General features: G+C 53.8%; 14 protein-coding genes across 14 annotated transcripts; 9 read left to right on the plus strand and 5 right to left on the minus strand.

The window, feature by feature from the left end:
- The first annotated feature begins 63 nt into the window (after nucleotides 1–63).
- HETIRDRAFT_438704 (uncharacterized protein) lies at nucleotides 64–1,994 on the plus strand. Its single transcript, XM_009544776.1, has 5 exons — nucleotides 64–189; nucleotides 298–374; nucleotides 482–544; nucleotides 714–815; nucleotides 908–1,994. The coding sequence occupies exon 5, from the start codon at nucleotides 1,657–1,659 to the stop codon at nucleotides 1,963–1,965; it is 309 nt and encodes a 102-aa protein (XP_009543071.1). The 5' UTR covers nucleotides 64–189; nucleotides 298–374; nucleotides 482–544; nucleotides 714–815; nucleotides 908–1,656; the 3' UTR covers nucleotides 1,966–1,994.
- On the plus strand, nucleotides 144–1,323 carry HETIRDRAFT_122088 (uncharacterized protein; the record flags this gene model as incomplete). The annotated part of the gene is made up of 5 exons (XM_009544777.1): nucleotides 144–189; nucleotides 298–374; nucleotides 478–544; nucleotides 714–815; nucleotides 908–1,323. The coding sequence occupies 5 exons, from the start codon at nucleotides 144–146 to the stop codon at nucleotides 1,321–1,323; spliced, it is 708 nt and encodes a 235-aa protein (XP_009543072.1).
- A 1,496-nt stretch (nucleotides 1,995–3,490) lies between the features above and the next one.
- Nucleotides 3,491–4,271, minus strand: HETIRDRAFT_438706 (uncharacterized protein). Its single transcript, XM_009544778.1, has one exon. It carries the CDS (start codon nucleotides 3,975–3,977, stop codon nucleotides 3,528–3,530), a length of 450 nt encoding a protein of 149 aa, XP_009543073.1. The 5' UTR covers nucleotides 3,978–4,271; the 3' UTR covers nucleotides 3,491–3,527.
- A 258-nt stretch (nucleotides 4,272–4,529) lies between these two features.
- On the minus strand, nucleotides 4,530–5,018 carry HETIRDRAFT_242513 (uncharacterized protein; the record flags this gene model as incomplete). The annotated part of the gene is made up of 1 exon (XM_009544779.1): nucleotides 4,530–5,018. A coding segment is annotated over one exon (489 nt), but the record flags the coding sequence as incomplete, so codon positions are not given.
- An 897-nt stretch (nucleotides 5,019–5,915) lies between these two features.
- HETIRDRAFT_438707 (uncharacterized protein) lies at nucleotides 5,916–6,717 on the plus strand (the record flags this gene model as incomplete). The annotated part of the gene is made up of 1 exon (XM_009544780.1): nucleotides 5,916–6,717. A coding segment is annotated over one exon (384 nt), but the record flags the coding sequence as incomplete, so codon positions are not given.
- On the plus strand, nucleotides 5,916–8,437 carry HETIRDRAFT_457732 (uncharacterized protein). Its single transcript, XM_009544781.1, has 3 exons — nucleotides 5,916–6,560; nucleotides 7,014–7,564; nucleotides 7,720–8,437. The coding sequence occupies exons 1-3, from the start codon at nucleotides 6,310–6,312 to the stop codon at nucleotides 7,887–7,889; spliced, it is 972 nt and encodes a 323-aa protein (XP_009543076.1). The 5' UTR covers nucleotides 5,916–6,309; the 3' UTR covers nucleotides 7,890–8,437.
- Nucleotides 7,685–10,178, minus strand: HETIRDRAFT_407963 (uncharacterized protein). Its single transcript, XM_009544782.1, has 7 exons — nucleotides 10,069–10,178; nucleotides 9,901–9,966; nucleotides 9,775–9,828; nucleotides 8,940–9,690; nucleotides 8,607–8,865; nucleotides 8,497–8,539; nucleotides 7,685–8,426 (listed from the first exon to the last, which is right to left on the minus strand). Exons 1-7 carry the CDS (start codon nucleotides 10,074–10,076, stop codon nucleotides 8,414–8,416), a joined length of 1,194 nt encoding a protein of 397 aa, XP_009543077.1. The 5' UTR covers nucleotides 10,077–10,178; the 3' UTR covers nucleotides 7,685–8,413.
- Nucleotides 10,179–12,700: 2,522 nt separating this feature from the next.
- On the plus strand, nucleotides 12,701–13,694 carry HETIRDRAFT_438709 (uncharacterized protein). Its single transcript, XM_009544783.1, has 4 exons — nucleotides 12,701–12,955; nucleotides 13,013–13,097; nucleotides 13,156–13,452; nucleotides 13,508–13,694. Exons 1-4 carry the CDS (start codon nucleotides 12,713–12,715, stop codon nucleotides 13,531–13,533), a joined length of 651 nt encoding a protein of 216 aa, XP_009543078.1. The 5' UTR covers nucleotides 12,701–12,712; the 3' UTR covers nucleotides 13,534–13,694.
- An 88-nt stretch (nucleotides 13,695–13,782) lies between these two features.
- Nucleotides 13,783–17,071, plus strand: HETIRDRAFT_154139 (glycosyltransferase family 39 protein). Its single transcript, XM_009544784.1, has 12 exons — nucleotides 13,783–14,234; nucleotides 14,297–14,699; nucleotides 14,752–14,860; nucleotides 14,913–14,978; nucleotides 15,035–15,128; nucleotides 15,179–15,362; nucleotides 15,412–15,993; nucleotides 16,049–16,366; nucleotides 16,425–16,487; nucleotides 16,540–16,583; nucleotides 16,635–16,841; nucleotides 16,901–17,071. The coding sequence occupies exons 1-12, from the start codon at nucleotides 13,893–13,895 to the stop codon at nucleotides 16,922–16,924; spliced, it is 2,436 nt and encodes an 811-aa protein (XP_009543079.1). The 5' UTR covers nucleotides 13,783–13,892; the 3' UTR covers nucleotides 16,925–17,071.
- Nucleotides 17,072–17,609: 538 nt separating this feature from the next.
- On the plus strand, nucleotides 17,610–18,587 carry HETIRDRAFT_415267 (uncharacterized protein; the record flags this gene model as incomplete). Its single annotated transcript, XM_009544785.1, has 3 exons — nucleotides 17,610–17,908; nucleotides 18,041–18,372; nucleotides 18,544–18,587. 3 exons carry the CDS (start codon nucleotides 17,610–17,612, stop codon nucleotides 18,585–18,587), a joined length of 675 nt encoding a protein of 224 aa, XP_009543080.1.
- Nucleotides 18,588–18,890: 303 nt separating this feature from the next.
- Nucleotides 18,891–22,565, plus strand: HETIRDRAFT_425214 (uncharacterized protein; the record flags this gene model as incomplete). Its single annotated transcript, XM_009544786.1, has 11 exons — nucleotides 18,891–18,930; nucleotides 19,121–19,247; nucleotides 19,290–20,061; nucleotides 20,118–20,431; nucleotides 20,575–20,628; nucleotides 20,695–20,775; nucleotides 20,828–20,884; nucleotides 20,940–21,165; nucleotides 21,241–21,548; nucleotides 21,617–22,346; nucleotides 22,404–22,565. The coding sequence occupies 11 exons, from the start codon at nucleotides 18,891–18,893 to the stop codon at nucleotides 22,563–22,565; spliced, it is 2,871 nt and encodes a 956-aa protein (XP_009543081.1).
- Nucleotides 22,566–22,751: 186 nt separating this feature from the next.
- HETIRDRAFT_308827 (uncharacterized protein) lies at nucleotides 22,752–23,214 on the plus strand (the record flags this gene model as incomplete). The annotated part of the gene is made up of 2 exons (XM_009544787.1): nucleotides 22,752–22,844; nucleotides 22,966–23,214. 2 exons carry the CDS (start codon nucleotides 22,752–22,754, stop codon nucleotides 23,212–23,214), a joined length of 342 nt encoding a protein of 113 aa, XP_009543082.1.
- HETIRDRAFT_457735 (uncharacterized protein) lies at nucleotides 23,154–26,195 on the minus strand. Its single transcript, XM_009544788.1, has 12 exons — nucleotides 26,118–26,195; nucleotides 25,936–26,066; nucleotides 25,809–25,882; nucleotides 25,477–25,754; nucleotides 25,143–25,413; nucleotides 24,892–25,080; nucleotides 24,716–24,840; nucleotides 24,583–24,660; nucleotides 24,174–24,533; nucleotides 24,072–24,119; nucleotides 23,716–24,001; nucleotides 23,154–23,641 (listed from the first exon to the last, which is right to left on the minus strand). Exons 1-12 carry the CDS (start codon nucleotides 26,160–26,162, stop codon nucleotides 23,478–23,480), a joined length of 2,049 nt encoding a protein of 682 aa, XP_009543083.1. The 5' UTR covers nucleotides 26,163–26,195; the 3' UTR covers nucleotides 23,154–23,477.
- Nucleotides 26,196–26,503: 308 nt separating this feature from the next.
- HETIRDRAFT_311214 (uncharacterized protein) lies at nucleotides 26,504–27,002 on the minus strand (the record flags this gene model as incomplete). The annotated part of the gene is made up of 2 exons (XM_009544789.1): nucleotides 26,504–26,785; nucleotides 26,841–27,002. The coding sequence occupies 2 exons, from the start codon at nucleotides 27,000–27,002 to the stop codon at nucleotides 26,504–26,506; spliced, it is 444 nt and encodes a 147-aa protein (XP_009543084.1).
- Nucleotides 27,003–27,049: the final 47 nt, after the last annotated feature.

Raw genomic sequence — 27,049 nt, forward strand, 5'->3', positions numbered from 1 at the left:
GCACTCGCATCGGCACAATATATATAGATACAGATACCGCCTCCATTCGGAGTGCCGATTTCAGACCACACGCAGACGCAGACGGTTTCGCTCTACACCCAGGATTCGCGTCTCATCGTTCCTCCGAATCAACGATACACACAATGGCCGACATATCATGGCACTACGTTCTCAAATTCATCATCACAGGTGCGTGCCCGTCCCAACTGCTATGGCCCCAACCCTCGCCTCTTCGCCTTTGTTCCGATGTGCTCAGACTGAAATCCCTGCTGCTCACCTACCTATCGAATTTAACAGGTGATGCGGCCGTTGGCAAGTCCTCGCTGCTCATACGCCTCACCGACCAGCGTTTCCTCACAAATCCAGATCCGACAGTGCGTAGTCCTCCAGGCTTGCCCTCCTCCCGTCGATCCTGACCGAATCTAACATAAATGCATATCTCACTCCCTCGGCGACTGATCGTGGACTCACGTGCAGCTAGGCGTAGAATTTGGCTCAAAGCTCATCACGATACCCGAAGAAGACAAAGTTATCAAACTGCAATGTACGCTTCTTTCTACCCCCTCCCCCTCCCCTACATATCAACACTTCCCTTCATCCCCTTGGTCGTTCTTACGACTTTCTCTTCGACTAATCTCTCGAAAAAACACGCGCTAACGATTTCTTACCGCTATATTCTTTTGGTCCCCGCTATTATACCCGCTGCGCAACAGGCTGGGATACGGCCGGCACCGAGTCTTTCCGTTCCATCACGCGCTCTTACTACCGTGGTGCCGCAGGGTGCTTACTGGTGTACGATGTCACGTCCCGACAAAGTCTGTCTACCCATCTCTCATAACTTGTACGCCATGCTCACCTTCCTTTATGCTCTTCCCCGTCGCCTCTACGATCCGATTGGACCTGTCAGGCTTCCTCAACGCGCGAACATGGCTTGCTGACGTCCGTGCCCACGCCGACCCACACCTAACATGCATTCTAGTCGGCAACAAGATCGACCTCTGCCCACCCGAGCCCGAACCCGAACCCGCACCCGAATCCATGCCCGAGTCCGAATCCTCCGACACCACCGCTCCACGGCCTCTTGAAACCTCCGCCTCCGCACCCCCACACAGCACACACGACGCGTTCGGGCCTGTGCCCGCACGGCGGCGACAAGTTCCCGCGGCCGAGGCCGCCGCGTGGGCGCGCGAAGAGGGCCTCCTTTTCGTCGAGGCGTCAGCCAAGTCCGGGTCAGGCGTGGACAGGGCGTTCGAGGACGCGTGCAGGGATATTCTGGACAAGATCCGGAGAGGGGTATTCGATGATGAACGGGTGAGTGTGTGACTTTTCGTTATTCTCGATGCGGAAAGAGACAAAAAAAAAACAAAGAGCAGAGAGAACACGGGTATCAGAGAGATGGGGCTGATTGATGGGGTTTTTCGCAGTGCAGATGTACTGACGAATTGTTTTGCTTTTTTTTTCCGATGTTGATTCTTCTGTTGACTTGTCCGTGGCCGTGTCTGCGCTCGATGCACGCTGTGCCGCCCTCCCCCACCGTGCTTCTCAAACCGTGCACCGCTGCACACGACCCATCGCACCGCACCTCGCCGTCCTCTGAATGCCGGACTCGCCCTCGTTTCGCACCGTGCACGTTCTTCGGCATGATGGCTTGATGGCATGACGCGTTCCCGTCCCGCGCGCCGGATCTCTCTCTATCGCCCCTCCGCCGCCGCACGCGCGCCTGCTCGCCTGCCCGCCTCGGCTTCGTTGACGCCAACGCCGGCACCGGCGGCCCCTTCTCCCCCTCCCCCATCCGCTCGCATCTCCCCCTATCTGCCATCTGTGATCTCCCGCATCGGATCTGCCATCTGCGATCCATCGTCGACCCGTCGTCTGCCGTCTGCCGCCGGCGCATTGCGCACTGTGCGGTGCTGTGCGACACGGCCATCTCGTGGTATCTCGTCGTGCTGCGATCTCTGGGCCTGATGATTCTCGATCGCCTGCCGCCTGCCGCCTGCCCACTTCTTCTTCTCCTTCTTGCCTCTTGCCTTTTTCCTCCGTGACTTGCTGTGTGCTTGCGTGCGTATTCCTGCATTCCGGTGTCCTTCCGGATCACCCGTCGCCGTCGCCATATCGTCGTGCGTTGTTTCCGTCCGCCTCTGTCGTCGCGCTGCGCCTGCACCGCCCCGCTCGTCCCACCCGTGCACGCGTCCGCGCCTCCCCCTATTCCCTTTGAAAAAATCTTTCTTCTCCCTCCGTCCTCTCCCTTCTCTCCCTCTCCTTCCTCCTTCCGTCCCGATCTTCCCACACATACCGTACGCCTGCTCTTGCCGCCCCGGTCTGCACGCCTGCCCTGTCCTGCCCTGCCCTGTCCTGTCCCATCCTGTCCCATCCCATCCTGTCCTGTCCTGTCCTATCATCCTCACGCTCACCCCTCTCTACGATCGAAACACGACGCAACGCAACGCACAGTCCCCCGGCGTCAAGCTCTCGAAGCCGTCCAGCGCCGACATCGCGCTCTCGCAGCCGCCCGCCCGCGCGCAGTGCTGCAGCTCGTAGCCACCCCACCTCATCCCAGACCATTTTCCTCACCACGCCGCCACCACGCCGCCGTCGCCGTCTGTACCCGCCGAGCCCGTCTCCATTCCCCGTCTTCCCGCCCCCGCCCTGTCCTCCTCAGCTGCCCGCTGCCCGCCTTCCGCAGCAGCGGCCCCCTACCCGCCCCCTTACCTCCCCCTCACCTCCCCCCCCTCCCCCTATCTTTCCTACGCCCTCCCACACACGCCACATGCCACACGCCACACGCCACACGCCCTCCCACACACGCATCCAGCCGCGGCGCAGCGCACCGCGGTCCTTGCGCGGCCGACGATCGCCATCGCCATCGCCATCCCCATCGCCATTGTTGTTGTTATTGTTGTTATTGCCTGCTGCGCTCGCACAGCACCGCACCGCACCGCACGGCGCCCATGCACAGGGCCCCGTGTTTCCTCTCTCCCTCTCTCCCTCCCTCACTCCCTCTCTCCCTCCCTCTCTCTCTCTCACACACACACACACACGCACACACTCTCTCTTTTGTTTCGATCCCGCAGCCTTGTTTCGATCCCGCACTCTTGCTTCGATCTCGCACTCTTGTTCCGATCCCGCACTCGGCTCCGATCCCGCACTCTTGTTTCGATCCCGCACTCGGCTCCGGGCCCGCGTTGGTTTCGCTCCCGCTGTTTCGCGCTTGCTCGCTCACTTGGATGCGCGCGCGCGCGCGCGCGTGCGTGTATGCGTGCGCGCGCGCGCGCGTGCGTGTATGCGTGTGCGTGTGCGCGTGTGCGTGTATGTGTGCGTGCGTGTATGGCTGTATGGCTGTGTAGAATGTATGTTTTGAACGACGGACACGGGCGACCGGTGGCCTTAGCGCTGTGCGGCGCGGATGTAACTTACAATGCAATGCAATACGACACGACACGACACGGCACGGCACGGTACGGTACGGTACAGTACGGTACAGTGAGAATATACATATCACTAGAGATACCGCGAGACAAATCCGCGCACTATGCATGCTTCGTTCGGCAGGTACGAGCCACCATAGGCACAGCGCACGAATCACCCGAGGGCGAGCGCGGCGCCGATGGATGCGCGCGGTGGTGGTGGTGGTGGTGGTGGTGGGTAGGTTGGGGCCACGAGCCCACGAGGGTTCGACGTTCGACGTTCGAGCGGGCTCTCGGTCGTTGATAAATTAAGAGGGAGGTATGTGGGGGGTATAGCGATGACGATGACGATGAGCGGTGACGATGGTGGTGGTGATGATGGTGATGGTGGTGTGTGCAGAGCAAGCAGAGTAAGCAGAGTAGAGCGGAGCAGGGGAGCAGGGGAGCAGGGGAGCAGGGGAGCAGGGGAGCATGGGAGCAGGGGAGCAGGGGAGCAGGGGAGCAGGGGAGCATGGGAGCATATATAAGGGCGTGAGCACGGGGCGGCACTGGCGTGATAGCATGGCATGGCATAGCAGACGGACGAGGGAGGCGTACGTGTGTGGGCGTACGTGTGTGGGCGTACGTGTGTGGGCGTACGTGTGTGGGCGTACGTGTGTGAGTGTAGTGGGCGTACGCGTGTGGGTGTAGTGGGTGTGAGTGTGGGTGTGGATGCAGTGGGTGCGAGTGCGCCGTGCCGTCAGCGCGTACATAGATAAATAGATACGTGAGTTGGATATATACCGGGCGGGACGGGACGGGACGGGACGGGACGCGCGAGCGCCAGTCCCAGCCCCAGCCCCGCCCCGAGGCGCGGTAATGTACTTTTGGGTCCGCATCGAGATCGATAGACAAGGCGGGGGCATCAGATGAACAGAGATATAAAAAAAACCCGCGGAGAAGAAAACAGACGTGAACGTGGACGTGAACGTGGACGCGAACAGAAACAGAAAAAAGGAGAAGGAGAAGGAGAAGCGCAGCGCCATCATCCCAGACGCGCACGCTCGAATAAATTACCCAATAACCAGCACCGCCGCCGCCGCACGGCTACTGCGCGGCGCGGCGCTCGCGCTCGAGCACGTCCCAGTACTCATGCAGCTGGCGCACGAACCCCTCGTTCGGACACACGCCCGCCCTCCGCCCGCGCACGTACTCGATCGCCTCCTCGGGCGCCCACCCGCGCGCAGCCATCAGCCACGCGGCCACGACGCTCGGCGAGCGCGACACGCCCATCGCGCAGTGCACGAGCACGCGCGCGTCGGGGCGCTCGTCGAGCGCGTCTGCGATCCAGCGCGTCGTGCGCGGGAGGTGGGCGGCGAGCTCCGCGAAGGGGGTGTCTGCGAGCGGGAGCTGGAGCGCGGCGAGGCGCAGGGCGGGCGGGAGGTGCACGGGGCCTGGGAGGGCGGAGAGGACGTGGGTGATGCCGAGGGCGGCGAGGAGCGCGGGGTCCTCGGCGGCGGAGAGGTCTGCGAGGAAGAGGCGCGGGGTGATTTGGGAGGCGGAGGGCGTCGGGCTGTGGATGTGCGGGTGCGGGGTGTGGGTGTAGGGGGAGGGCGTGGTCGGGGAGAGGGCGAGCGGGGCGAGGGAGGCGCGGCGGGCGTGCTGCTGCTGCTGCTGCTGTTGTTGTTGTTGCTGGGGGTGGTGATGGTGGTGGTGGTGGTGGTGGTGGTGGTGAGAGGGCGGCGCGGGGGAGGGCGAGGGCGGCGCGGAGGGCGCGGAGGGGTGGGCGGAGTGTGCGGGGGTCACGGCGCGCGAGCGGGAGGCGCTTGGGGGTATCGTGAGGGAGATGGTGGGCGCGCAGAGGTGCAGCGACGGCTGCGGGGAGTGGTAGTCACGTTCAGCGTGCATGCTCTTTCGGGACGGACAGGGAGCAGAAGAGAGCGAGGGGGAAAAGGGGCTCACGTTGGGGTATATATAGGGGGCGTTGATGGGGGAGGGCATGTAGTGTGGGCGGGAGAGATTGGGGCTGGGATTGAGTGTGAGATTGAGATTGAGGTCGACCAGGGCCATGACACGGCTGAACGCGGGAGAGAGGACGCTGATGGGGAAGCGGAGGAAAGGAAGAACAAGGGAGAAGGGCAGACAACAAGGACGATGGCGCGCAGGCGGACGGTGGCTCGAGGAGTGAGTGGGCGGAGGCAGTATAAGAGGCCTCGGAAGCTGATGGGGATGATGGTGGCGATGAGCAATGGGGCAGAGGGGGCGTTATATAGGAGGGGGCCGCTGGCAAAGTGGAAGGACCCCGGAGGCGGTGCAGTGACGCGGAGACGGACGGTCGGGGAGCGAGGGCTTGTGTGTGTGGGGCGGCGGCTATATGCACCGCGGCGTGGAGACGGCGTGAACTGAACGGTGGCTGATCGAGCTACCGCAGCTGCCCTCCTCGTCCGCCTCCGCCCCGGCCACAGACCACCCACCACCGACACATCCCGACACCCGCACGGTACAGTCTGCATCTCCCCCCGCCAACCTAAACTCGTTCCAGCCAGCCCGCCCGCCCGCGCCGCGCCGCCACACCCCTCGCGCTTGCCGATATTGCGTTCCCATCTCCCGATCCGCGACCGCAAGTTCGATGGCCCAGTCCGTAAGCGCCCGGCGACGACGCGACCCGCCTCTCTAGGAGACCGCCATCACCAGGAGGGCCCATCAAGACGCGACGCGCTACGCATCACCGCCACCGACCCCTCCATCTCGATCCCAGCCCCTCCGCTCTGCCTCTCCACTCCACTCCACTACCGCACTCTAGTCGACGCGGGCACAGCACACTTGGCACTCATCAACGGCCCCTCCCGAGTGCGTCGGCGCGCGCGAACCCGACGTGATCCACGCCACGCCACGCCATGCGATGACGTGACGTGACGTCTGCCCGATGGCCCTGCGCATCATCGACCGCCTACCGGCTACACATGCGCGCGTCGACGACCCCGCCCTCGCATTTACAAACCGAATCTCACTTGACGCGTTTCATTTTGTCGCCGTCGTCTGGCGCATCGCCCACCCGCTCGCTCGCTCGCTGCTGCGCTCAGGCTACGCAGGTCACTCGGAGTCTGCCCGGCCCCCGCTCGATATCAAACACTACGCATTTTCATCTATTACCGCCCATCCATCCGCGCAGTCACAGTAATCACAGCGACCCTCTGCGACCCTCTGCCATCCATCGACTTCCGATTCCGATTCCGATTCCGATGCGACTGCCCTGCCCTGCCCTGCCCGTCAACGTCGGCCTGTTCCATCCAATCTCCTCATCTTCCCATCATGCATCAATGCATCATATCCAAGATCCAAGATCCCGAACCCAATCTGAGTCGCCTCCGCCCCCGCCATCGGCCATCGGTCCAGACCAAACCAACGCAGCCCCGACGGCATCTACCAGCCTCTAGCAGCCTCTAATAGCCTCTAGCAGCCTCTGGCCTCTAGCGTCTACCAGCATCTACCAGCATCTCACAAGCATCTGACATCCAACAGCATCTAGCGGCATCCAACAGCATCTAACAGCATCTAACAGCATCTAGCAATATCTAGCATCTGACCGCATCTGACACCATCTCGCACCCAACACCATCCAGCGCCTAGCAGCGTCCAACCCCATCAACCCGAGATCCCATCTCCGTCGGCCAAGCGCCCTGCAGCCTCGGTCCTCGATGGTCTTCGACGGTCCTCACTCGGGGCGTCTCCCGGCGCGCCGCGCGCTAACCCGCCATGGCCGGTGCGCGCCCCCATCCAAGGTCGTGTACCCGAGCACATCGCGCGCTCGCCTCCAAACCCCCATGCCATTCCGGCCAGCCAAGCACCGAGCACCGACCGCGCGCACACGTACCCATCCCCTGCATCCACGTACGAGCAGCGCACGCCGCACATACTTATTATAACACATACCAATACATACCGTGCCGCGTCCGACTCTGACCCTGCGCGCTCCTACGATATGAAAGCGGTCGCCGAGCGGCCCCGCGCCGCCGCCATCGTCGTCTCAGACCTCGACTACCAACCGCTCTCTGTCCCTCGTTTGAGTCGCGCGCCCCCGAACTGCCCTCGACCGCCAGCGCCACCGCCACCGCCGCCGCCGCTAACGGTTGATACGGCCCCGACCCCGGCGCTCCCCGGCGCTCCCATCCGCGACACACGTCATTTTGCCTTTTGTCATCATCCACGTTCGCCTCCCGTCACACCGACACACACACACACGCGCGACGCTTCGTCCATGACATGCGACTTTTTTTTTTCTTCTTCTTTTTTTTTTTTTTGGCTCCGTGATATACGCACACACGTGTATAGACAGATGAATCCCGACGGACGTCGCACGCACGTCGCACGTCGCACGTCGCACCGCCTCACCCGCTCAGAACCCGGAACCTCGACACCTCGGAACCTCGACGGATCCTGGGATCCCGGAACGGGCAAACGCACTCGTCGACCTCGGTCGGACCGAGGGAGAGAGATAAGACATAGACTCGCATTGGCACGGGGGGCAACGGACGAGACGAGACGAGACGATTCGGGAGCTGCTGCACATGAGGATACATACATGCTCGCCCGGGCAACAGACGACAGCGTACGACGACGACGACAAGGAGTGGTAGTGGTAGTAATACGTGCAGCGGAGCGAGGGCTTTTGCCAGGCGGGGATGTCAACGCGACAAGAGACATAGAACAGAAACGGAAAAGAAAAAGAAAAAGAAAAAGCGCGAGAGGGACGGAACGAAAGGAGGCGAACAAAGATGAAAAATCGAAGCACACGCGAACCCGCGATCGAATCACAAATCACGAGACGCGAGACGGCACGGCAGGGGTAGGGTGGGGTGAGGTGGCGGAGGAGGAGGGTGGAGTTGCTCTGGTGGAGAGTGCGGAGGCAGCTGGAGGGGTTGTGAGTGGTGTCGATCGGGTGGGTACGAAGGTTCAAGCGTGTCAGGGGTCGGTTCGTGAGCGTGCGATTCGGTGCGGGCGTGCGAGTGCGTGTACGGGTGAGTGCGTGTCTAGATGAGGTCGCTGTGTGCAGCATAAACAGGATCAGTGAGCGGCTCGCGTCGGCAATCAACGCTGCAGAGAAAACACGTACGCGACGTTGAGCGGCATTTCGTCAATCTGGGTGTTGTAGAACTCTGCGAGGACAAACTCACGTCAGCTACCTACCCGATGATGTAACACGAAACAAAAAAAAACACGTACGTTCGATATCGCGGAGCATCCGCACGTCGTCCGTCGTGACAAAGTTGATCGCGACGCCCTTGCGACCGAAACGACCGCCACGACCGATGCGGTGGATGTAGTTCTCCCGGTTCGTGGGGAGGTCGTAGTTGATGACGAGCGAAACCTGCTGCACGTCGATGCCGCGGGCGAGGAGATCGGTCGTGATGAGCACACGGGACGAGCCCGAGCGGAACTCCTTCATCAGGACCTCACGCTGTTTCTGCTCCATATCACCGTGCTGACACAGCATGAGTCAGCCAATCGAAAAAACCAGAGACCAAGAAAAAAGGTCAAAGAAAGATCGGAACATACCATGGCGGAAACCGTAAACTCGCGGGAGTGCATCTTCTCGGTGAGCCAGTCGACCTTTCGCCGGGTGTTGCAGAAAATGACAGCCTGGGTGATGGTGACGGTCTCGTACAAATCGCAGAGGGTGTCGAGCTTCCATTCCTCCTTCTCGACGGCGATGTAAAACTGCTTGATACCTTCGAGCGTGAGCTCATCACGCTTGACGAGGATGCGGACGGGGTCACGCATGAACTTCTTCGTCACCTCGAGCACGTCGGCGGGCATGGTGGCGGAGAGCAGGACGACCTGGGTGTCCTGGGGGAGCAGCTGGAAGACCTCGTAGATCTGGTCCTTGAAACCACGCGAGAGCATCTCATCGGCCTCGTCGAGACAGAAGATCTTGATGGTGTCCGTGCGCAGGGCACGACGGTTGATCATGTCGAAGACACGTCCGGGCGTGCCGACGACGACCTGGACACCCTCCTGGAGCTTCGCCATGTCCTCACGGACGTTCGTGCCGCCGACGCAGGCATGGCACTCGACGTTCATGTAGTCGCCCAGTGCGACGACGACCTTCTGGATCTGCTGCGCGAGCTCGCGGGTCGGCGCAAGGATGAGCGCCTGAGTGCCCTTGACGTTCGGGTCCAGCTTCTGCAAGATGGAGACCGAGAACGTCGCGGTCTTGCCCGTACCGGACTGGGCTTGTGCAATGACGTCGTGGCCCTTCACAACAGGCACGATGGCCCGCTGCTGAATCGCCGACGGGCGCTCGAAACTATGAGAGGCGCAATCGGTCGGCACACATGCACACACATTGCCAGGCCGCGGAGGCGAGGCAGAGTAGCAGCGGAAGACTTACCCGTAGGCGTACACGCCACGAAGGAGCTCGGGCTTGAGTTCCATGTTGTCAAAACTAAGATACGCAGACAAAGGCATGACGATGTCAATCACTGCTCGATTAGGGACACAGGCAGAAGAGCCTCACTTGTCAACGACTTGATCCCAGTTGGACTCGATCTCGCTTTCAGGGACATCCTGGAGAGTTTCTTCCCTACAGGAGACAAAAAAAAACAGCGGAGCGCCGGGTCAGCGTGCAGTCAAAGTGCCATCATGCTCGGAGAGGAGGGCAAAAGAGTGAGACGAGGGTACTGACGCAGACATGATGGGCTTTGTTTTTTTGATGTGTAGATGCAAACAAGCAAGGCGGATGTAGGCACGAAGGAAGGTGCGCTGGAGGATGGGCGATGGAAGGTGCTGATCGATTGGCCGTTGGTGGGTGTGTCGGACAGCCTGATAGCAATTTTTCGTCCCGTCCTCGCTCGGATCCCCCCGAACATCTTTCACACTCAGCGTCTCCCCTTATGTCAGCCACGCTCAACTTCAATCTTTCTTCGCTGTCCGCCCCATCCGTCCTCCATCTTTTAGGTACACTGTTGATCGCAAAATATATCATATTCACAGTGATGATGCCCTCAGCCGTCAGCGCCGTCGCTCTCTCCGCGGACGGTACCCGACAGTCGCTGTGCATCCCGAGCGACTAAAAGTCGGCAATGATTGTGCATCAAATGGTTGATGGAGAAAGAAATGCGCCGTGACCTCTCCATATTGCGCGGAGGCACGCTCAGCCAACTCCCGTCGATTTAATCTATCACAGCTCGAACGGGTGGTCGCATTCATTTTTACAGAACACGCCATGATTACCCTGCACAACGTCCTGTCCTGAGACACATGCTCTAGTGCGCGATCAGACGCGAGGATATATCGAAACTGTAGCAGGTGTGAAAAAGACTCCTTGCATATAGGATGTCCTGATCTTTGCACGCATATAGACCCCAAACACCGACGAAACATGATGATCTTCAACTTCGGCTGCGCGCGTCACACGCCTTCCGACTTCAAAAAGAAGACACACGCACAGTGTGCGTGAATGAGAAGCAGTGACAGCACAGTGCACAGGCCAAGTATGTCGTGTACCCCAATTCCCGACCAGATTGAACGGCCTGCACAGCCCACAGGCAAGCGTTTAGAGCCGCCGAAATATCGGAGGAAATGATATCTGGATAGCACCCTTCAGACCGAGCCACCTTGACGACTAATGACCCAAATATCCCACCTGCCAGGAAACGGGCTGCGGTCTGCCAGAGACCACTTTGTCTCTGCCTGGACATCAACGACGCTTCTCGCAGAACAAGGTACTCACTTCCTTGTGGGCTAAATCCGAATATCCAAGTACTTGCTGTCGAGTTTGGACATATGAATCTGGACATCCATACTAGTAGGCTATGCCTATGTTCGACCGACTTCCCTCGTGCAGGGGTGAGCGCTTCAAATTAGGACCATGCTTTGGTTGGAGATTGACAATCAACTGTTACAGTGACGTCGTTAATTGCGCTCATTTGATAAATTGAGCTGAGCCGCAATGCGAGCAAGTTATATGCAACAGCATGATCATACTTGCCTTAGCTTCCCGGTGTCCTGCACCATGATCGTTCCCTTTCCAGGGTCTATGGCTGGATCAAACATGTTATGCGTATCCGAGTGTCGTCCAGACTGCAGCCGTGTCGTGGCTGTTGGTTACACATTGCAACATCAAACACTATGAGTTCCGGTATCCCTTCTTATATCAGGAGCGCATCATGTGTGGAGCGAACGCAGAGCTTTGTGGGAAGCGGAGATACTGCGAGTGTCTGACAGCTTTCGCAGGTCATTGCTGCAAGTCAGTCTATCTCTCGGACCCAAATGTAGCCTATATTGTTGTTGGTTATATGTCATATCAGTGTGCGAAGCACGAACCACTTACGCCATGAGATTTGGACGGCCTGAGATTGAACAATCGACAATGTCCTCTTGCATGTATATTGTCTGTGTATCCACATAGCGCTGCGTTATTCGATTGACTGTATAATTTGTTGACAAATGACGAACCTGCTGGCGGCAGTACGCACCTCACGATTCGCTGGCGGACTACTCTTTGCACGGCATCTTTCTCAGATTCGAGATCACGGCTTCCCGCATCGCCTTTCGTAATTCCTAAAATGGTATCTTCAGCGTCCGACTCTCAAATAAAGCGAGAGGATGGAAATAACTTCTTTACTGGTGTTCCGGTGTATGACATGATTTATCGCTGGAAAATCGAGCGCTTAACAATGTATGGTCGAGGTCGTTACTCACAAGGTTTACTCGAGGACTACGAAGAGCTACAAAGACTACAAGCGATTGAAGTTATGTATCTAACTCAGTAATCTTATCAAATGTGTAAGCGTTCGATCGTTTGGCTCTGTTTGGCTACAGCTTTCTTAGTACCAAAATTTCGAAGAGGCTCGCAGACCACTACCACACTTTGTTTACAGTGTAGGCTACACATCAAATGGCATTTGGTATGTTCGCATTCCACAGAACCATTTACACCGACAGCTAAACCCGGAACGCTGATTTTTTTTTTCGTTATGTAGGAGCCCCTGGAAACCGAGGAGGATTTAGAGGTGGGGATAGAGGTGGTGGACGAGGTGGTGATAGAGGCGGACGAGGAGGCTTCAGAGGAGGCGGACGAGGTGTGCAGTCATTTTATTTGGAGGGGAAAACGTGAAGATTCACGTGAACTCTCAGGTGGTGGTGTTCGAGGTGGTGGTGTTCAATCTCGAGGACGCGGAGGAGGAAGGGGGCGCGGCGGCGATCGTGGAGGCCGTGGGGGCCGTGGTGGGGGGCGGGGAGGTCCAGGAGGAGGCAGAGGTGGTGTCAATGTGATCCTCGAGCCCCACAAGCACGCTGGCATCTTCATCGCCAAGGGCAAGGAGGCGATGCTCGTCACCAAGAACATTGCTCCCGGTGAGTCCGTCTACGGCGAGAAGCGGATCTCCATCGACGGGGGTGTGGATGGGACAAAGGTCGAGTACCGTGTTTGGAACCCGTTCCGCTCCAAGCTTGCGGCCGGTGTTTTGGGTGGGATGGATCATATCTACATCGCACCTGGTAAAAAAGTACTGTACCTCGGGGCCGCCAGTGGAACGAGTGTCAGTCACGTCGCGGACATCGTAGGTCCTGTGAGTCGATTTCATGCCTCTGTCCATTTTTTCCCCTCAACGACGCGTTCTTTCCAGGAAGGTGTTGTGTACGCCGTTGAGTTCTCCCCTCGGTCAGGTCGTGACCTTATTAACATGGCCAAAAAACGGACGAATGTCATCCGTGCGCCAGATTTTCTTACTACGTTTGGTCGCACTGAATATTGACTTCTGGTTTATAGCAATCGTGGAAGACGCTCGTTTCCCAAACAAGTACCGCATGCTTATTTCCTCCGTCGATGTCATCTTCGCGGATGTTGCGCAGCCAGATCAAGCTCGTATCGTTGCGCACAATGCGCACAGTTTCTTGAAGCAGGGTGGCCATGTTGTCATCTCCATCAAGGCAAACTGTATTGACTCGACGGCACCCGCTGAAGTCGTATTCCAAAACGAGGTTGCGGCTCTGCGGAATGAAAAGTTCAAGCCGCTTGAACAAATTACATTGGAACCCTACGAACGTGATCATGCCATGGTTACTGGTATGTCGTCTTTTGTATCATCAAGTCTCTCGTATACTGAGGCTCTGTGCAATAGCTGTCTACCTGCGGCACGAGGCATAGTACGGTGGTGCTGTAGTGTTCGGTTTCTGGGGATGGGGCTGCGTCTCTTTGTCTGGTGTATCTTTAATGTCTTTGCTATCGAATCTTCTTTTCACGGTGCTCAGATATGTGTAGTTGAGCGAGGGCTGTTCGGCGGGCGTCTGGAGAGGTACTTGCTAATTGCGGCCGCGGATGATGTTGCTGCGGACTTGAGAGCGTTAGTCGACGTGTCAACAAGAGAGTGTACAGCGTTTGCGCCGTGTTTGCGCTGCTCAGCCTCATTCCTTGATCTCGCACCCACACAAGCTCAAGCCTTGGCTCAGGCTTTCAAAAGCCTTGCGTTGCAGCTGCGCCGGCAGATAAACGAGCTTGTTTAGCTCATGAAGCCACACCAAATAGCCATCACAGTCGACTCCCCTCCTACCACTCCGCCACGTACATCCTCCGACTTTGAGGAAATCAACTATCCGTCACACTCTTCTGCATCCTGGTCTGCATCCCGCAGGGACGAGGAACTTCCCCTCCATTACATGACTGAGGACACCGCTGCCCGACGCAGAGTTCCCCGCGGGCCGGGCGCTGCTGTGGACGCCGGGTACGCTCAGCAAAACAACTGGGAGTACGATGACGAGGGCAAGGATGTCTATGCAAAGGCCGGCCCTGCAAAATTCTCCAGCGGGCGGGTCGCGAGGCGTGCCCCCCCTCCACCCCCAACAACATTCGTGCGTTTCCCAACGTCGTTGCGTCGCAGTATGTATTAAACTCCCATTCTCCCCTCTTGTAGCGAGAGTTCCTCGAGCAGAACCTCGAACATCTTCCCCCTGCTATCTACACACTCCTTTCCTGCTGGACCCGCTTCCACAAAATCGGGAAAGCCAACTTCGTCGTCTGGGACGAGGCTCATTTCGGGAAGTTCGGCTCGCATTACCTCAAGCGCGAGTTCTACTTTGATGTGCATCCCCCGCTGGGTAAGATGCTTGTTGGCCTGACTGGGCTGCTGGCGGGCTACGATGGACACTTCGAGTTCAAGAGTGGGTCCACATATCCGGAGGAGGTGCCGTATGTCGCTATGCGCGTCATGACCGCCATGTTCGGTGTAGCCATGGTCCCACTCGGATGGTATACTGCAGTGGAGCTGGGGCTGAGTCGACGTGCATGCCATTTGGTTGCGCTTATGGTCCTTTGCGGTTCGTTGATGTTTCACTCTATTGTGGAGGTTGTATTGAACTAGATTTACAGATGTTGCATGGTTATGCATATCCCGGTTCATTCTTTTGGATTCTATGCTCCTGTACTTCACCTTCACTACGGTCTTTTGTTTAACCAAATTCCATAATCAGCAATATCAGTACGTCTCGAGGCAGAGGCTCTCGTTGTAGACAATGGCTGATCGCATATAGGCCCTTCTCGATTGACTGGTGGTTATGGCTTTCACTAACAGGGGTTTCTATCGGTTGTGTATCAAGGTCCGTGTGGATGCTTAACCGTCAGGTCATCGAGACTGACTATCATTTTCTTTTAGCGTCAAATGGGTTGGCTTATTTGTCACTGCCTTGGTGGGGCTGTACACTGTCGAGGATCTCTGGGAGAAATTTGGTGACCTCCGTATGTCTGTGGTATGCATATATCTTTGTTTTACACTTTTATATGCTAAGTGTGTCTCCAGCGAACACAACTCTGGCACTGGGGGGCCCGTGTCGCATGCCTAATCTTCCTTCCTATCCTCGTCTACATGGCATGCTTCAAAGTGCACTTCTTGATTCTAAATCACTCCGGCCCAGGCGATGCCCAGATGAGCTCCTTATTCCAAGCCAACCTCGTAGGCAACGATTTCGCAACAAATCCCTTGGGTGAGCGATCTATATTCTGTGCAAACACTCATATATTAATTTTTTTTAGAAATCGCCTACGGTTCAAGGTTAACACTCAAAAATTCCGGCTGGGGAGGCGGTCTCCTGCATTCGCATGTCCAGACATACCCCGTCGGCTCAAATCAGCAGCAAGTTACTTGCTACCACTACAAGGATATAAACAATGACTGGATAATCACTCCACGCTGGGATGAACCTGACATTGACCCTAACGGCCCTATCCAGTTCCTCCACGACGGAGACGTCATCCGTCTTGTACACAGTGCCACAGGCCGAAACCTGCACTCTCACCCTGTCCCTGCCCCGATCACAAAGCTCAACAATGAGGTCTCTTGTTACGGAAACGCGACGATCGGCGACTTTCAGGACTATTGGGTCGTGGAGGTCGTCGATGATATTAAGCAGGGGTCCAAGGACAAGGTGCACAGAATCCATTCGCTGACGACGAGACTCCGATTCCGCCATCAGGCTCAAGACTGCTATTTGCGCGCGGCGAACGCCAACCTTCCGGAGTGGGGGTTCAAGCAGGTAGAGGTTAGTTGCGACAAGGAGAACAACGTGAATGATGTGCATACCTATTGGAACGTTGAGAGCCATTGGAATGACAGACGTGAGTCTTTGTTCGACATCCCGGTGTTCTGTACCCTGATCTTCGGATGGCATAGTACCCGTCGGAAACACCAAGTTCTACAGCTCTCCGTTTCTTCGTGATTTCTGGCACCTGAACGTTGCAATGATGACGTCCAATAACGCGCTGATCCCCGATCCCGATAAGGAAGATATTCTGGCCTCTAACCCTTCAGACTGGCCTCTCATGCGTCTCGGTCTGCGCATGTGCGGTTGGGGCGATAATCAGCCCAAGTACTACCTATTAGGAACCCCGATCATATGGTGGGGAAGTACATTGAGTCTGGTGCTTGGCCTAGCTGCATTGGGGGTCTATGTTTTGCGCCAGCAGCGGCGATATGTCGATATGGAGCCCAGTACGTATATGACGTCTTACTTAATGTCTGTATCTCTCACTTCGCAATTGTGCCGTAGGAGAGTGGGATCATTTCCTATACGTCGGAAAAATCGCTTTGTTCGGTTGGATTTTGCACTACGGTAACGCCTAACTCTGACGACTCGAACACGGTACTGAATCATTGCCAATCAGTCCCATTCATGGTCATGGGCCGTGTAACATATGTACATCACTACGTACGTCTTCCGTCTCTGCTAGTGAGGACGTGCATAACCATCTTTCTACAGCTCCCGACACTCTACTTTGCTGTCCTCATGGCTGCACATCTCATCGACCACTTTTTCCTGGCTTCTCGCCGTCTTTCAGAGCGCGCTAAGTGGATCGTGTTCGGAGTGAGCGCATCCGCGATCGTGCTCAACTTCTGGTGGTTCAAGGGCGTGGCGTTCGGGATTGATGGCCCTGTCAACGATCATTGGGGATTGCATTGGCGCGATGTATGTGCTCTTTGCCTATCTGCTGTAGACTCACCACGCTCACATGCTGTGTGTCCCAGTCTTGGAACATCTACGACCTGTGATCTATAGCCCAACGTTCGATTCTTTCGCTTTGTACATATCTTCACGGACATGGCGTGGAGTAAACAAGTAGATGTCCGTAAATAACCTAGCGCGGAAGGTTCGCTCGCCTTTCATACACCGAATTTATGTTGTTCTACTTGCTCCTCAATTGCAGCCAGTCGAACGATTGTTGACACAAAATCACGAAACCCTGACCAAGAGTTCCCCTTGCATATAACTCCCTCAAAGGCGCTAAGCAATCTTTTTTTCGAGTTGCACGGAGAGATGATGTTTGAAAATTATGAGGGGGAAAAGACACCGTAGAAAGAATGAAGCTCGCATCTCGAATACCGCAGACTTTGTGTCTAGTCAAATTTACTTGAGAGGACGCATGGAGGATATAGCTTGCCAATTAACGCCAGCGGCTGGCTAGAGGGATTTTGAGAGAATAGTGAAAGGACGATGCCGGCATTTTCCGACACCTCGCCCATTGTTGAATCAGCGTAGTCTGCATACAAATTTGATGCTTTGGCGGGGGGTCCAGCGACCTGCCTTATTAGGAAGGTCGGCAGGAGACGGCAGGGCGAGAACAGAGAGAATTCCGTCTCCGACTCAAAGGGACTCACATGATTTTTCTTGAATTTGTTAGGAGACTTAGGGGCCAAAAAATACACTGTTTTCTCCATAATCTATTCTTCCTTGAACATGAATGGCTGGACATCCCCTGAAGGGATCCTCTACATCAAAGAAACTCTATGCACTCTTTTACCTTGGCCAAATGGTCCCCATTACTGGCAAGTTAACAGTACTGCCAATATACTAGAAGGAAATAATCAATTGGTTATTGCTGCTTGCAGTGAAGGGAAGATAGCAGTCGCATATTTACATCTAATCTTAATCTCCCATTTGTTGAAGAAGCCTCCAAGATCCTTGCTATCCTTTGTGAGAAGCATTTGGTCAACTGCTGTAGTCTTGATGATCACACCCCTGATTGATGTTGGACTGTGTTAAGTGAGTCTTAAATGCATCAGCATAGAACATGGATCTGACAGGTAAGGAGGTGGAAGAAATGTCAAGGATGGGAGTTAGAGCGGTCTCGCTAGACAAGGAGACAGTGAGGGAAGTGCACCAGAAAGGCAAAACCTGCTAGAGGAGGTTGAACAGGGGAAGTGGTTGGTTATCATCTTGTCTCCAGAATGGCTGAACTCACTGGAATTCGAGAGAATTGTACAAAACAAATGGTTTAGGAAGCTTCTTGCTTTGTATGTCATTGACGAGGCTCATATTGTCCTTCCATGGGCTGCAGACTTCTGCGAAGCCTATGGTCAGATCAACTACATCATTGCATGCATCCCTGTTGGCATTCCTATCCTAGTGATGAGCAGAACACTAGGCTCGGAGGCTGAGACATCTCTCACCAAGTTTCTGGGCTTTTGCGATGGGACATATCAGACGATCCGAAGATCCTGTGAACGACCCAACCTGCACATAATATTCAGTACACTCACACACGGACTTGGCAGGAAGGACTTCCCTGATATCCAAGTTGTTTGCATCTTGAAGGAAAAGGCTCTGTATATTCTTCATAGTTATCCATAGCTTATCATTTTATTCACTATGGCACATGAACGGCATGTAGCGGCATCTCCGGCATTGCTCGGCTTGAGTCGCCTAACGACATGAATCATTCGGAAACAGCCGAGGCTGGACCTCCCGCCAAATCATCAAATTTGTGTGCAGACCTTATACACAGAACGACTGTCTTCTGTGTAAAGGTCGGCCACGGAGACTAGAATCAATGCAGTGGCAACATTCCGTCGTTCTGGAGCAACAGTGAAGCACCGCGCCCACGCAGAGACATTAGTCTTAAAACGTACAAATAAAAATGGCCTTTCATCGAAGTCCCCACCTAGACATTGTGCTTCATCTTTTGGATGATACCGGCCCAACTTCCTCATGGCCCTTGCCTGTGATAGCGGTCGCGAAATGGCTGCCAGAGTCCCTTCCTTGCTGGTTATCATCGCAGGTACATGGCGTTTATTATGAGCGCTTTTTAGATATTAAAAATTCACCTTACTCACAGGAACCATATCTGCTTATTTCACCGAAAACCCGATACTTGCTCCATGAACTTTCGTGTATACAGACGTCCCGCTCAGACCCATCAAACTCTCGCAAATATCTCTGGAATATACTTGATTGGCTACTCATGACAGTTCATGACCTACGTGATCTGTGCAACCGGGAGAACCAACTCGATATGCACCCTAATGCAAAGACATGTTATATCGCGGACTTTGTGCAGACAGCAACGCTCGCTCGCTCTCCCAATGCTAAAATTCGGTGAGCATCAGTAGCCCCTTTTTGTGTTTTTAAGACTCACAGATCTTACAGAGAAAATGCAGTGTTTTCGCTCTCTCGCCACCCCTATGCTTCTCGCTATGATTGGGTAAAATTTCTCCCGGCATATTCAATGGCCACTCTCATCATCTCGCATGAGGTTGAACCTCAATGCGACGAGGGTAGTGACAATGGGACCCCTCACACGCTAGCAACTCCGACGCTGATAATAGATTCCTGCCCTCACTTTTCAGTGCGGCTCAAGTCCGATACGCTAGATATTTCTGATATCCCATCATGTCAGGCAGTCTGGGAACAACAAGTGCTACTGGAACAGTCAAACTACTCTCACTATGGTCAATCTTTGCCCTCCCCTTACGTCGATGACGATAAACAGGAAACACTGGAGAGATGGCAAGGCTCTGGCCAGTCAGTACAACCACGCTTGGACCATGATCCCTCTCTCGAAATCAACTCAGATCAATCGCCAGGCTGTGGTGCTCAGATCCCTGCGTCGTGCTGTTCATCGAACACTCTTGGTTATCATACTCCCTCTCTTGACGACGGACAAGGTGCTCTGAACTCTGTCTTAGAGGCTTCGATGCTGTGCGACAACCCTGATGGGCCAATAGCATTACCGCTAATATGCATGGCAGATCACGATCATATTTACGACGTTCTGGCGAGTACACTATATCATAGGCGGACCTGGGAAATTCCAGATTTAGTGGTCGGCATAACTTTCGAAAAGCACAAGACCGCTGTGCAGATCGTGCTTGCATGGCTAGCGGAGGACACTCTGCCTGACCATGATCTTGTGAGTGCCTCATCTATACTCATGACTGCTGTTTGATATATGTTTGCAAATCACAGCCAGCCATTCATATTGCGCATGCAAAAGCTATTCCAGATGGCAATATAGGTTGTGTCCGGCAGGGATGGTTTGAATTGGCGGATGTGGGTTCGGCATTATCATTAGCAGTATTCCTTGTGGCGTTAGGAGATCACTTTTCTAGCATTGAACAGCGCGCTGCTTTAGAAGCGTGGCGTCTGCCAATCCGCTATGAAGAAGGTCAGGTTAGGGTATGGCGTGCAGACCAAATCTTAGGCAAAAGCATAAAATGTCCCAATCCGGACAACTCACTCGTGCTCGCATGGCTAAGTGACATTGGCTGTAATGCGAACAGGTTTGTGTCTTACTCTCTCTTTCCCCCATCCCTATTGTGATTAGAATGCCAGCATTGGCACCCAAGCAGAAAAAAAGCTGTCGCTGACGTTTGTTCGGTATACCTATCTCCTAATATCATGCTAATGCGGTACTTCATTCCAGGGCAGTTCCTGAAGACGAAATACCACCTAATATTACTAGGTCGGAACCTTCAATGTGAGACGGCCATCAGTAGTAGTTGTTATGGATTCCATGACCACTAGCTTTGTCTGGAATATGTAGGTTAGGAGGCTGCCGTACTGCACAAAGTAGCGACATAGACAATACAACAGAAGAGAAGCCAAGTGCTATCTCTAGTTCTGGGTTCGTACCTTGTTCATATCTCTATAACACGCTAACAGTTATTCTCATTCAGGAACTTTTCGAAGATTCTAAGTCACTCTAAAGACTCAAGACGTATTGCAGCATCCATGTAAGTTGTAAATCATGACTATATGCTATATCAACCAATCTTGAATGTGCCATAGATTGGCCAGCAATGACAAGGACATTACTCTGAACCCAGCCAACTGGCTATTGGACCGTAATGCTGTCACTTATAGTTTTGTGCCTACTCTTCGGCATCTCTCATCGAAAGATTATGAAGACCTGACTATCAAATATCCTACCTATCGGCCTCTGTTTCCTTTCATGAAGACGTACGACAGTCTTACATGCTTTCACTGGCCGAAGGAGTGGATTTCGATAGACAAGGTAAGATAGATTTGATCATCATGGTATCGTGAGTTGCAATGTTGATGTGCTGACGTTGAAAAATATGTACCATAGCTGCCACTCGTGCCTGTGGATTTAGAGAAGAAACGCACAGCGCTTTTTCAAGGTTTCCAATCATATGATTCCCACATGCATGGACCTCCAGTGGAGATGCCTAGCTACGCTATCAAGGCCATCACAGAACGATTCTCCCAACTCATGCATTTGTCCATGTCCGCTGAAAAGAAGAAGAACGACACTCATAATCTATCAGTATTAGAGAGCGAATGCCGTCATGAATGGGATGCGATATTTTTCATATTTTTTTGTACTGCACTCCAGAGTACGAGTAAGCAGCAGCATGGTGTCCAACTGACAGCAATGTAAGTCAAAACTATGATACCACGACAGGTTGTTCGATGTTTTGAATGCTCATATCATCTTGTTACAGGCTTGAACGAGACATCAAATTACCACGTAATAATCTTGCAGACAATCAGAACACATTCCAAGACATTGATCATTTGAGCACGCCATCCCTCCACCAACATTTTATGACTCTAGCTGCAGACAAGGCAGTTGCTTTTACGCAACGAAACGACACGGTTCTCAATAGCTTTGTCGAACATTTACCCTTTGACCTGTCTGTCAAGCGCAGAGAGAGACTTCAATCCGGAGCCACATTATTGATCGCACACACAACGGCAGTACTCAAGGAAGACTTGGCGATCACACAATCTTGGCAACAACAGCTTGGTGCAGTGAAGGAGCGCGTGTCCATGGAGCCATTGATCGCTAGATGTGATGTGATCGGTATGATCCATTTTCCATGCTACTTTTCCTTTTCTCTCCAGATGGCCGAAGTCAAAAACTTCAATATGGTTTCTATTAGCAGTCAGCGTAATCAATTTAATACGAAGACGGAGTCAACCAACATAGCCCTTGCGATTCGACAGCGTATCGTTCAACGAGATGTGACAGGCGAAAATCCTCACGATCTCTTCACAACTGCACGGGTTGAAGATTTTGATGACGACATAGAGCTTGAAGGTGATCCCTTCATCCAGTCTTCGCTCCGGGAGGCTCTACTGTCAGACCCAACCACTGCTTTGCACCCGGCTCATGGTCAATCAGTCGGCGGTGTTCTTCCCTCTTCCATTATCTCATCATCCAATTTTGCAGTAAGTCCACTATCTGTGCACCACATCCATAACAGACCAATTTGTACTTTGCTGCAGAACTTCCCGCGATCACGGTCCCAGACAGAAGGCTTGAATCGTGCTAAGCCATCCGAAGTCGATGAAGCGCAAAGCATATTCACAAAGCTCAAAATAACTGGCATTGCTACCCCTACAGGTGCTAGACCCCATTGTCAACTCGAGTCGAGCCCAAAATACTGATCTAATCCCTGTTATTAAGAAAAATCAAATGCAACGAAGCCGAGACGGCGTATTCATCGTTCCCAGTCTACTAGTGACCTCCCAGGTGCCCAACGGTCGCAAGGGCCCCTATTCTTACCTCTCTTTCTTATGAAGTATAAGCGCGCTCATGAATCCTTCAATGAAACGGGGACCAATCAACACCGAATGGATTCGACGGCAGCTGTGAAGTTTCTGGGCAGCATCGGCATCTATGACTTTCCTATCTTCAGTCTCTTAATAGAAGGATCTGTAGGCGTTGTGACATGTACTGGACTTAGAAAACTTGAGGATCAAGAGGAGGATGGTCTTCCACAGACCGAGGCATGATTGACTTTTTAACTTCCTCATCGATGTACTAAACGCTTCCGACTTTGGCTAGGTGTGTATATTCGAGCGAGCTGGCCGCTCCTTCGATATTTCGACTGCTACAGGGATGTTTCGCTACGCCAGTTTCTTGTGCATGTTGGCGCACGAGCACGCCCACACGCTACTTCAAGCACTCGAGAAGCACAGTGACAGTTTCCTGGATCGCTTTGAAAAGCAGGATCCGAGTGTCCGATGGTCAATGAGTCACCAGAAGATGGATTTTGAGGGCCAGCAACCTCAACCAGAGGCTCACCATGTATGAAACTCGCAACAGACGCAAGAGTGCAGTCGGGTGAATGCTGCGGGCGGAGGATGCTGCTATAGTGGCTATCTTACACTACTGGGACTTGTCAGACGTATGACGGTATGTATAGTTCACTCTCGTGAGAATGGGCTGGTAGTTACAGTGTCTATTGGTGTCGTTTTAATGTAACTGCATCGGCTGCCTTCGTCTGTTCTGGGAAAGCGTTGTCCATGTTAATTTTTAGCGGGTTTACAATTGAACAACCGCTTCTGTCCGTCCAGCTACCGTGCACTCTCGCACAACACGCTGTTCAGGTGCGCCACGAACCTCTCATCATCGCATCTTAACCGCCACAAGCAACCATCTTCGTCGCTATCCCTCAGCCTCATGGCCGCAGTCCCCAAAGTCGATGGTGCGTCGCTCCGAAGAATGATCTTCAATTCACCTGAAGCCCCAACGAAGAAAAAGCAGAATGGTCACAACCAAAACGTCGAAAGAAATGAATTGAATAACAATCACCTTCAAACGGCGGTTGGTCTGCAGAAAGCATGACCAGATGCAACTGGATGGTCTGCAGCCGCCGTACAATGACATCTAATGGTGCTTCGGTCCAGCCCCGTGCATTGTGCTTCTCACGCGTATTCCAAATGCGCATGAAGTCTTGCTCAGGGCTATAGATTGCCTGTTGCACCTCGTACATTGCATTGGGGATGGGTGCTGGCGAGGAAAGCATGGCTTGACTGAGCGAAACAACAGGCTCGGGGAGGAAAGGCGAATCGAGAGAAATCAGATCCATTCGAGAGCCCTAACGAGGCGCAAACAGCTGAGTTTCCTTGTCTCATTCGGGAATCACGATGTGGCGATGTGGTACGTACCAGAAGGTCAACGGGAGTCGGCGGCATGGTACGAGTAGGTGTACTGGCCTACACCATGATCAAGATCAGTATATAAAACATTGGGCCCGATTAATCACGTACGTTCGGGCTGATTATCTTATCTAGGTCTCCACGCCCCGCAACCAGCGCGAGTTCTCCCGGTGATACCGTCTCGCCTATGACACCTACACCTGCGCTCAGCGCACTTCCCGGCCGCGTGTCGTCGGACGCCACAGACCGCGAACTGCTGACCGTGCGTGCACTCGACTTGTGCCGAGTATGTGAGCGGGTACGCGAGGGCGGTGGGGGCGGTGGGTCGTAAGCGGCGTAACGCAATGCTTGGGTAGACGAAGAACGAGGAGAGCTCGGAGATCGCATTCGAGGTGGAGGGGGAGAGGGGGTCCTGTGGGGAACCGCAGACGGGTATTGATTGGACTCTAACGCAAGAAGGAAATCTGGAAGCTGATTCAACTGTAAGGACATGTTCGATTACCCGAGAACAAGAACTGACAGCACGTGATTTTGCGCCAGACGCAATTCGCTTCAACAAGGCAGGCTGCTTGCAGAATGCCAAGAATTGAGCGCAACGCTGAAACGATGCTGGGCTCAGTTTCAACAAGTAAAAAGAAAGCCAGAACACTTGCACGTTGGATATATCGCCCAGAGACTTCGCTCAGCAAAGTGATATCCTCAACGATACTCTGCGGAACCTCGTTACACTCCGCGATGAGACGCAGCATCGCCAATAGAAAAGCCTCCTGAATCGATGCTAGCCAAGACATGTCAGCGTTGAAACCTACGCGATATCTGGAGAGCTTACCAGGATAAAGTCTCAACTTCTTCTGTAGGGCCTTCAACAATTCAACAGGGGCTATTGAAAGATGCGATGCGAATTCGCATGTCAGCGCAGCGACGATGACCATGAGCGATGCTGAACCTGGCTCGTCATTTGAATCAATGGCCAAAGTCAAGAGAGTAGTTGCTACGCTAAGTCCAAATGATGCATCCCCTGAACACACAGGCATGTCAATCTAGATTGTGGTGAATTGAATATATGCTTCGCTTGCTCACCGTCTCGGATTCGCGAGAGAACCTGCTCCACCGCTTGCTCAAGAACACGACGACCAGTTTGCGAATCAGGTCTACCGCTCGCTTTCAAGAATACGTCCCTGACAGATCGCGCATAGAGCTCTCCATCCCAACCGGATACTACCTCGACAATTTCGAGTAATCTGATGATAACCATACTCTCATCCTGAGCTGTCTCAGAAAGTGTCTCGGATATTTGCTCGAAATAAGCGCCAAGAAGGTTTGGGTCGACGTTGGATAGGATGCTCAGTGTCTGAACCATAGTAGAGACGAACTGTGTGAATAAATGGTACGTTGAAAGGGAGGGGGTGCTGACCTTTCTCCGTATCGCGCTGTCGGCTGAATGTAGAAATTGCATAACGCGCTCCACTTCCCATGCATCGAGAACGGCCGGACGTCCAGGTAACGTACCGGCCCATAGAACAGGATCAATACATTCCAGGCATGTGAGGAAGACGTATTGCTCGTTGGGTTCTTCTGAGGAAACTAGCTGGCGGATGAGAGCGATTGGGGAGGATTCGGGTGTGCGAAGAAACGTTGAAAGGAGGTCGAGAGGCACGTGTCGAAGGACACGGAAGCACTCGCAAAGAAGGACTAAGAATGTGTGATGAACAAGAATGTGATGAGCAGTATAACAAGATCGTATACCTTGCATGCGTGTAGGTTTGACTGATATATCCTGGATAAGTTCAAGCACAATTTGAACAGCTTCTCGCGATGGTCTGTGCGAAAAATTCTTGTGGCCATCGTATAAAACGAGAAAGTTAGGACTTACGATAGAAGGGAAACGAGACGCAGCGCCCGTCTTGTCATCTGTCTCGCAGAAGCTGAAAAGTTGACGGACTGGCTAGCACGTCCGAGAGTCTTTAGTATCCCTAACACGGCTTCTTCGCCCAGAAGATTGTTCTGATAGATGGTTAGGGCTAAGCACGAATGATGCTGAGAGCTATAAGGTACCTCATGAAGCACGATACACGTCGTGATACCCGCTCCTGCAACCATATTATCAGAATCCCTCAGCCTCTTCAATATCTCTTGTGACATCCACTGTAAGACAGAAGGATCACGAGTCGACAATGCCCTTACACAAAAGAGCACTCGCCGGCGAACATGTGGACTGAGGGCGATCGCACAAAATTAAGGATGGTCTCTGAGACGCAGGAATCTAACACATACTGACGAGTTGTGCGACAGAAGGTCATGGAGGCGGGACTGAATGGCAGGAATAACGTCTTCACGGGGACATTGAATGATATAGTCCAGCGCGAGACAAATTCGGGGAGCTTCAGAGCTTTCCAGGTCCTGTTGTACCGTCGTCAGAGCTGGTCTCAGACAGAGTGGCATCATCGTACTTTGCGAAGCGTGTTCACTAGCATGAGATGGAGCTCGTGGTTTGGGGGCATTATTTCGGCACAGAATGAGTATCCTACCGTATCATATACGGTCAGATACACGCACAAAGCTACACGGAATTGAATACCTATTCTGCGCTCATGTATTGTGGACCCTGCCTCAGCCAAGTTGACAGCATGGTGTAGTGCAAACTCGACTTGGTTGGCTAATATGTTCGAAGTCACAGACATTGAGCAGTAGAGGATCAGAACAAAACATTCTTTGCATTGTCTCTACCGCCACGTGTAAGATCTACATCCAACTACTGAGAGAGAGGTTGAAACTCACGGAAGATAATCCAGGGAGGGACAAACGATCGCGAAGCTTCCCCACCTCGGCCAGTAGGTATCCGTCGGCCTCTTGCGAGGTCGACGCGCCTTCCACGTTACGCACTAGGGTATAATGTGACCTGCTCAATGCGCCAGAGGATATGAAGGGCCCGATATCCATGTATCATAAGTCGAGTTCTTCGTTAGTACGTCGTGGTGGGCTGCTGA

This window comes from Heterobasidion irregulare (genome assembly GCF_000320585.1).
Source record: "Heterobasidion irregulare TC 32-1 unplaced genomic scaffold scaffold_02, whole genome shotgun sequence".
In the NCBI taxonomy this organism is placed as follows: Eukaryota; Fungi; Basidiomycota; class Agaricomycetes; order Russulales; family Bondarzewiaceae; genus Heterobasidion; species Heterobasidion irregulare.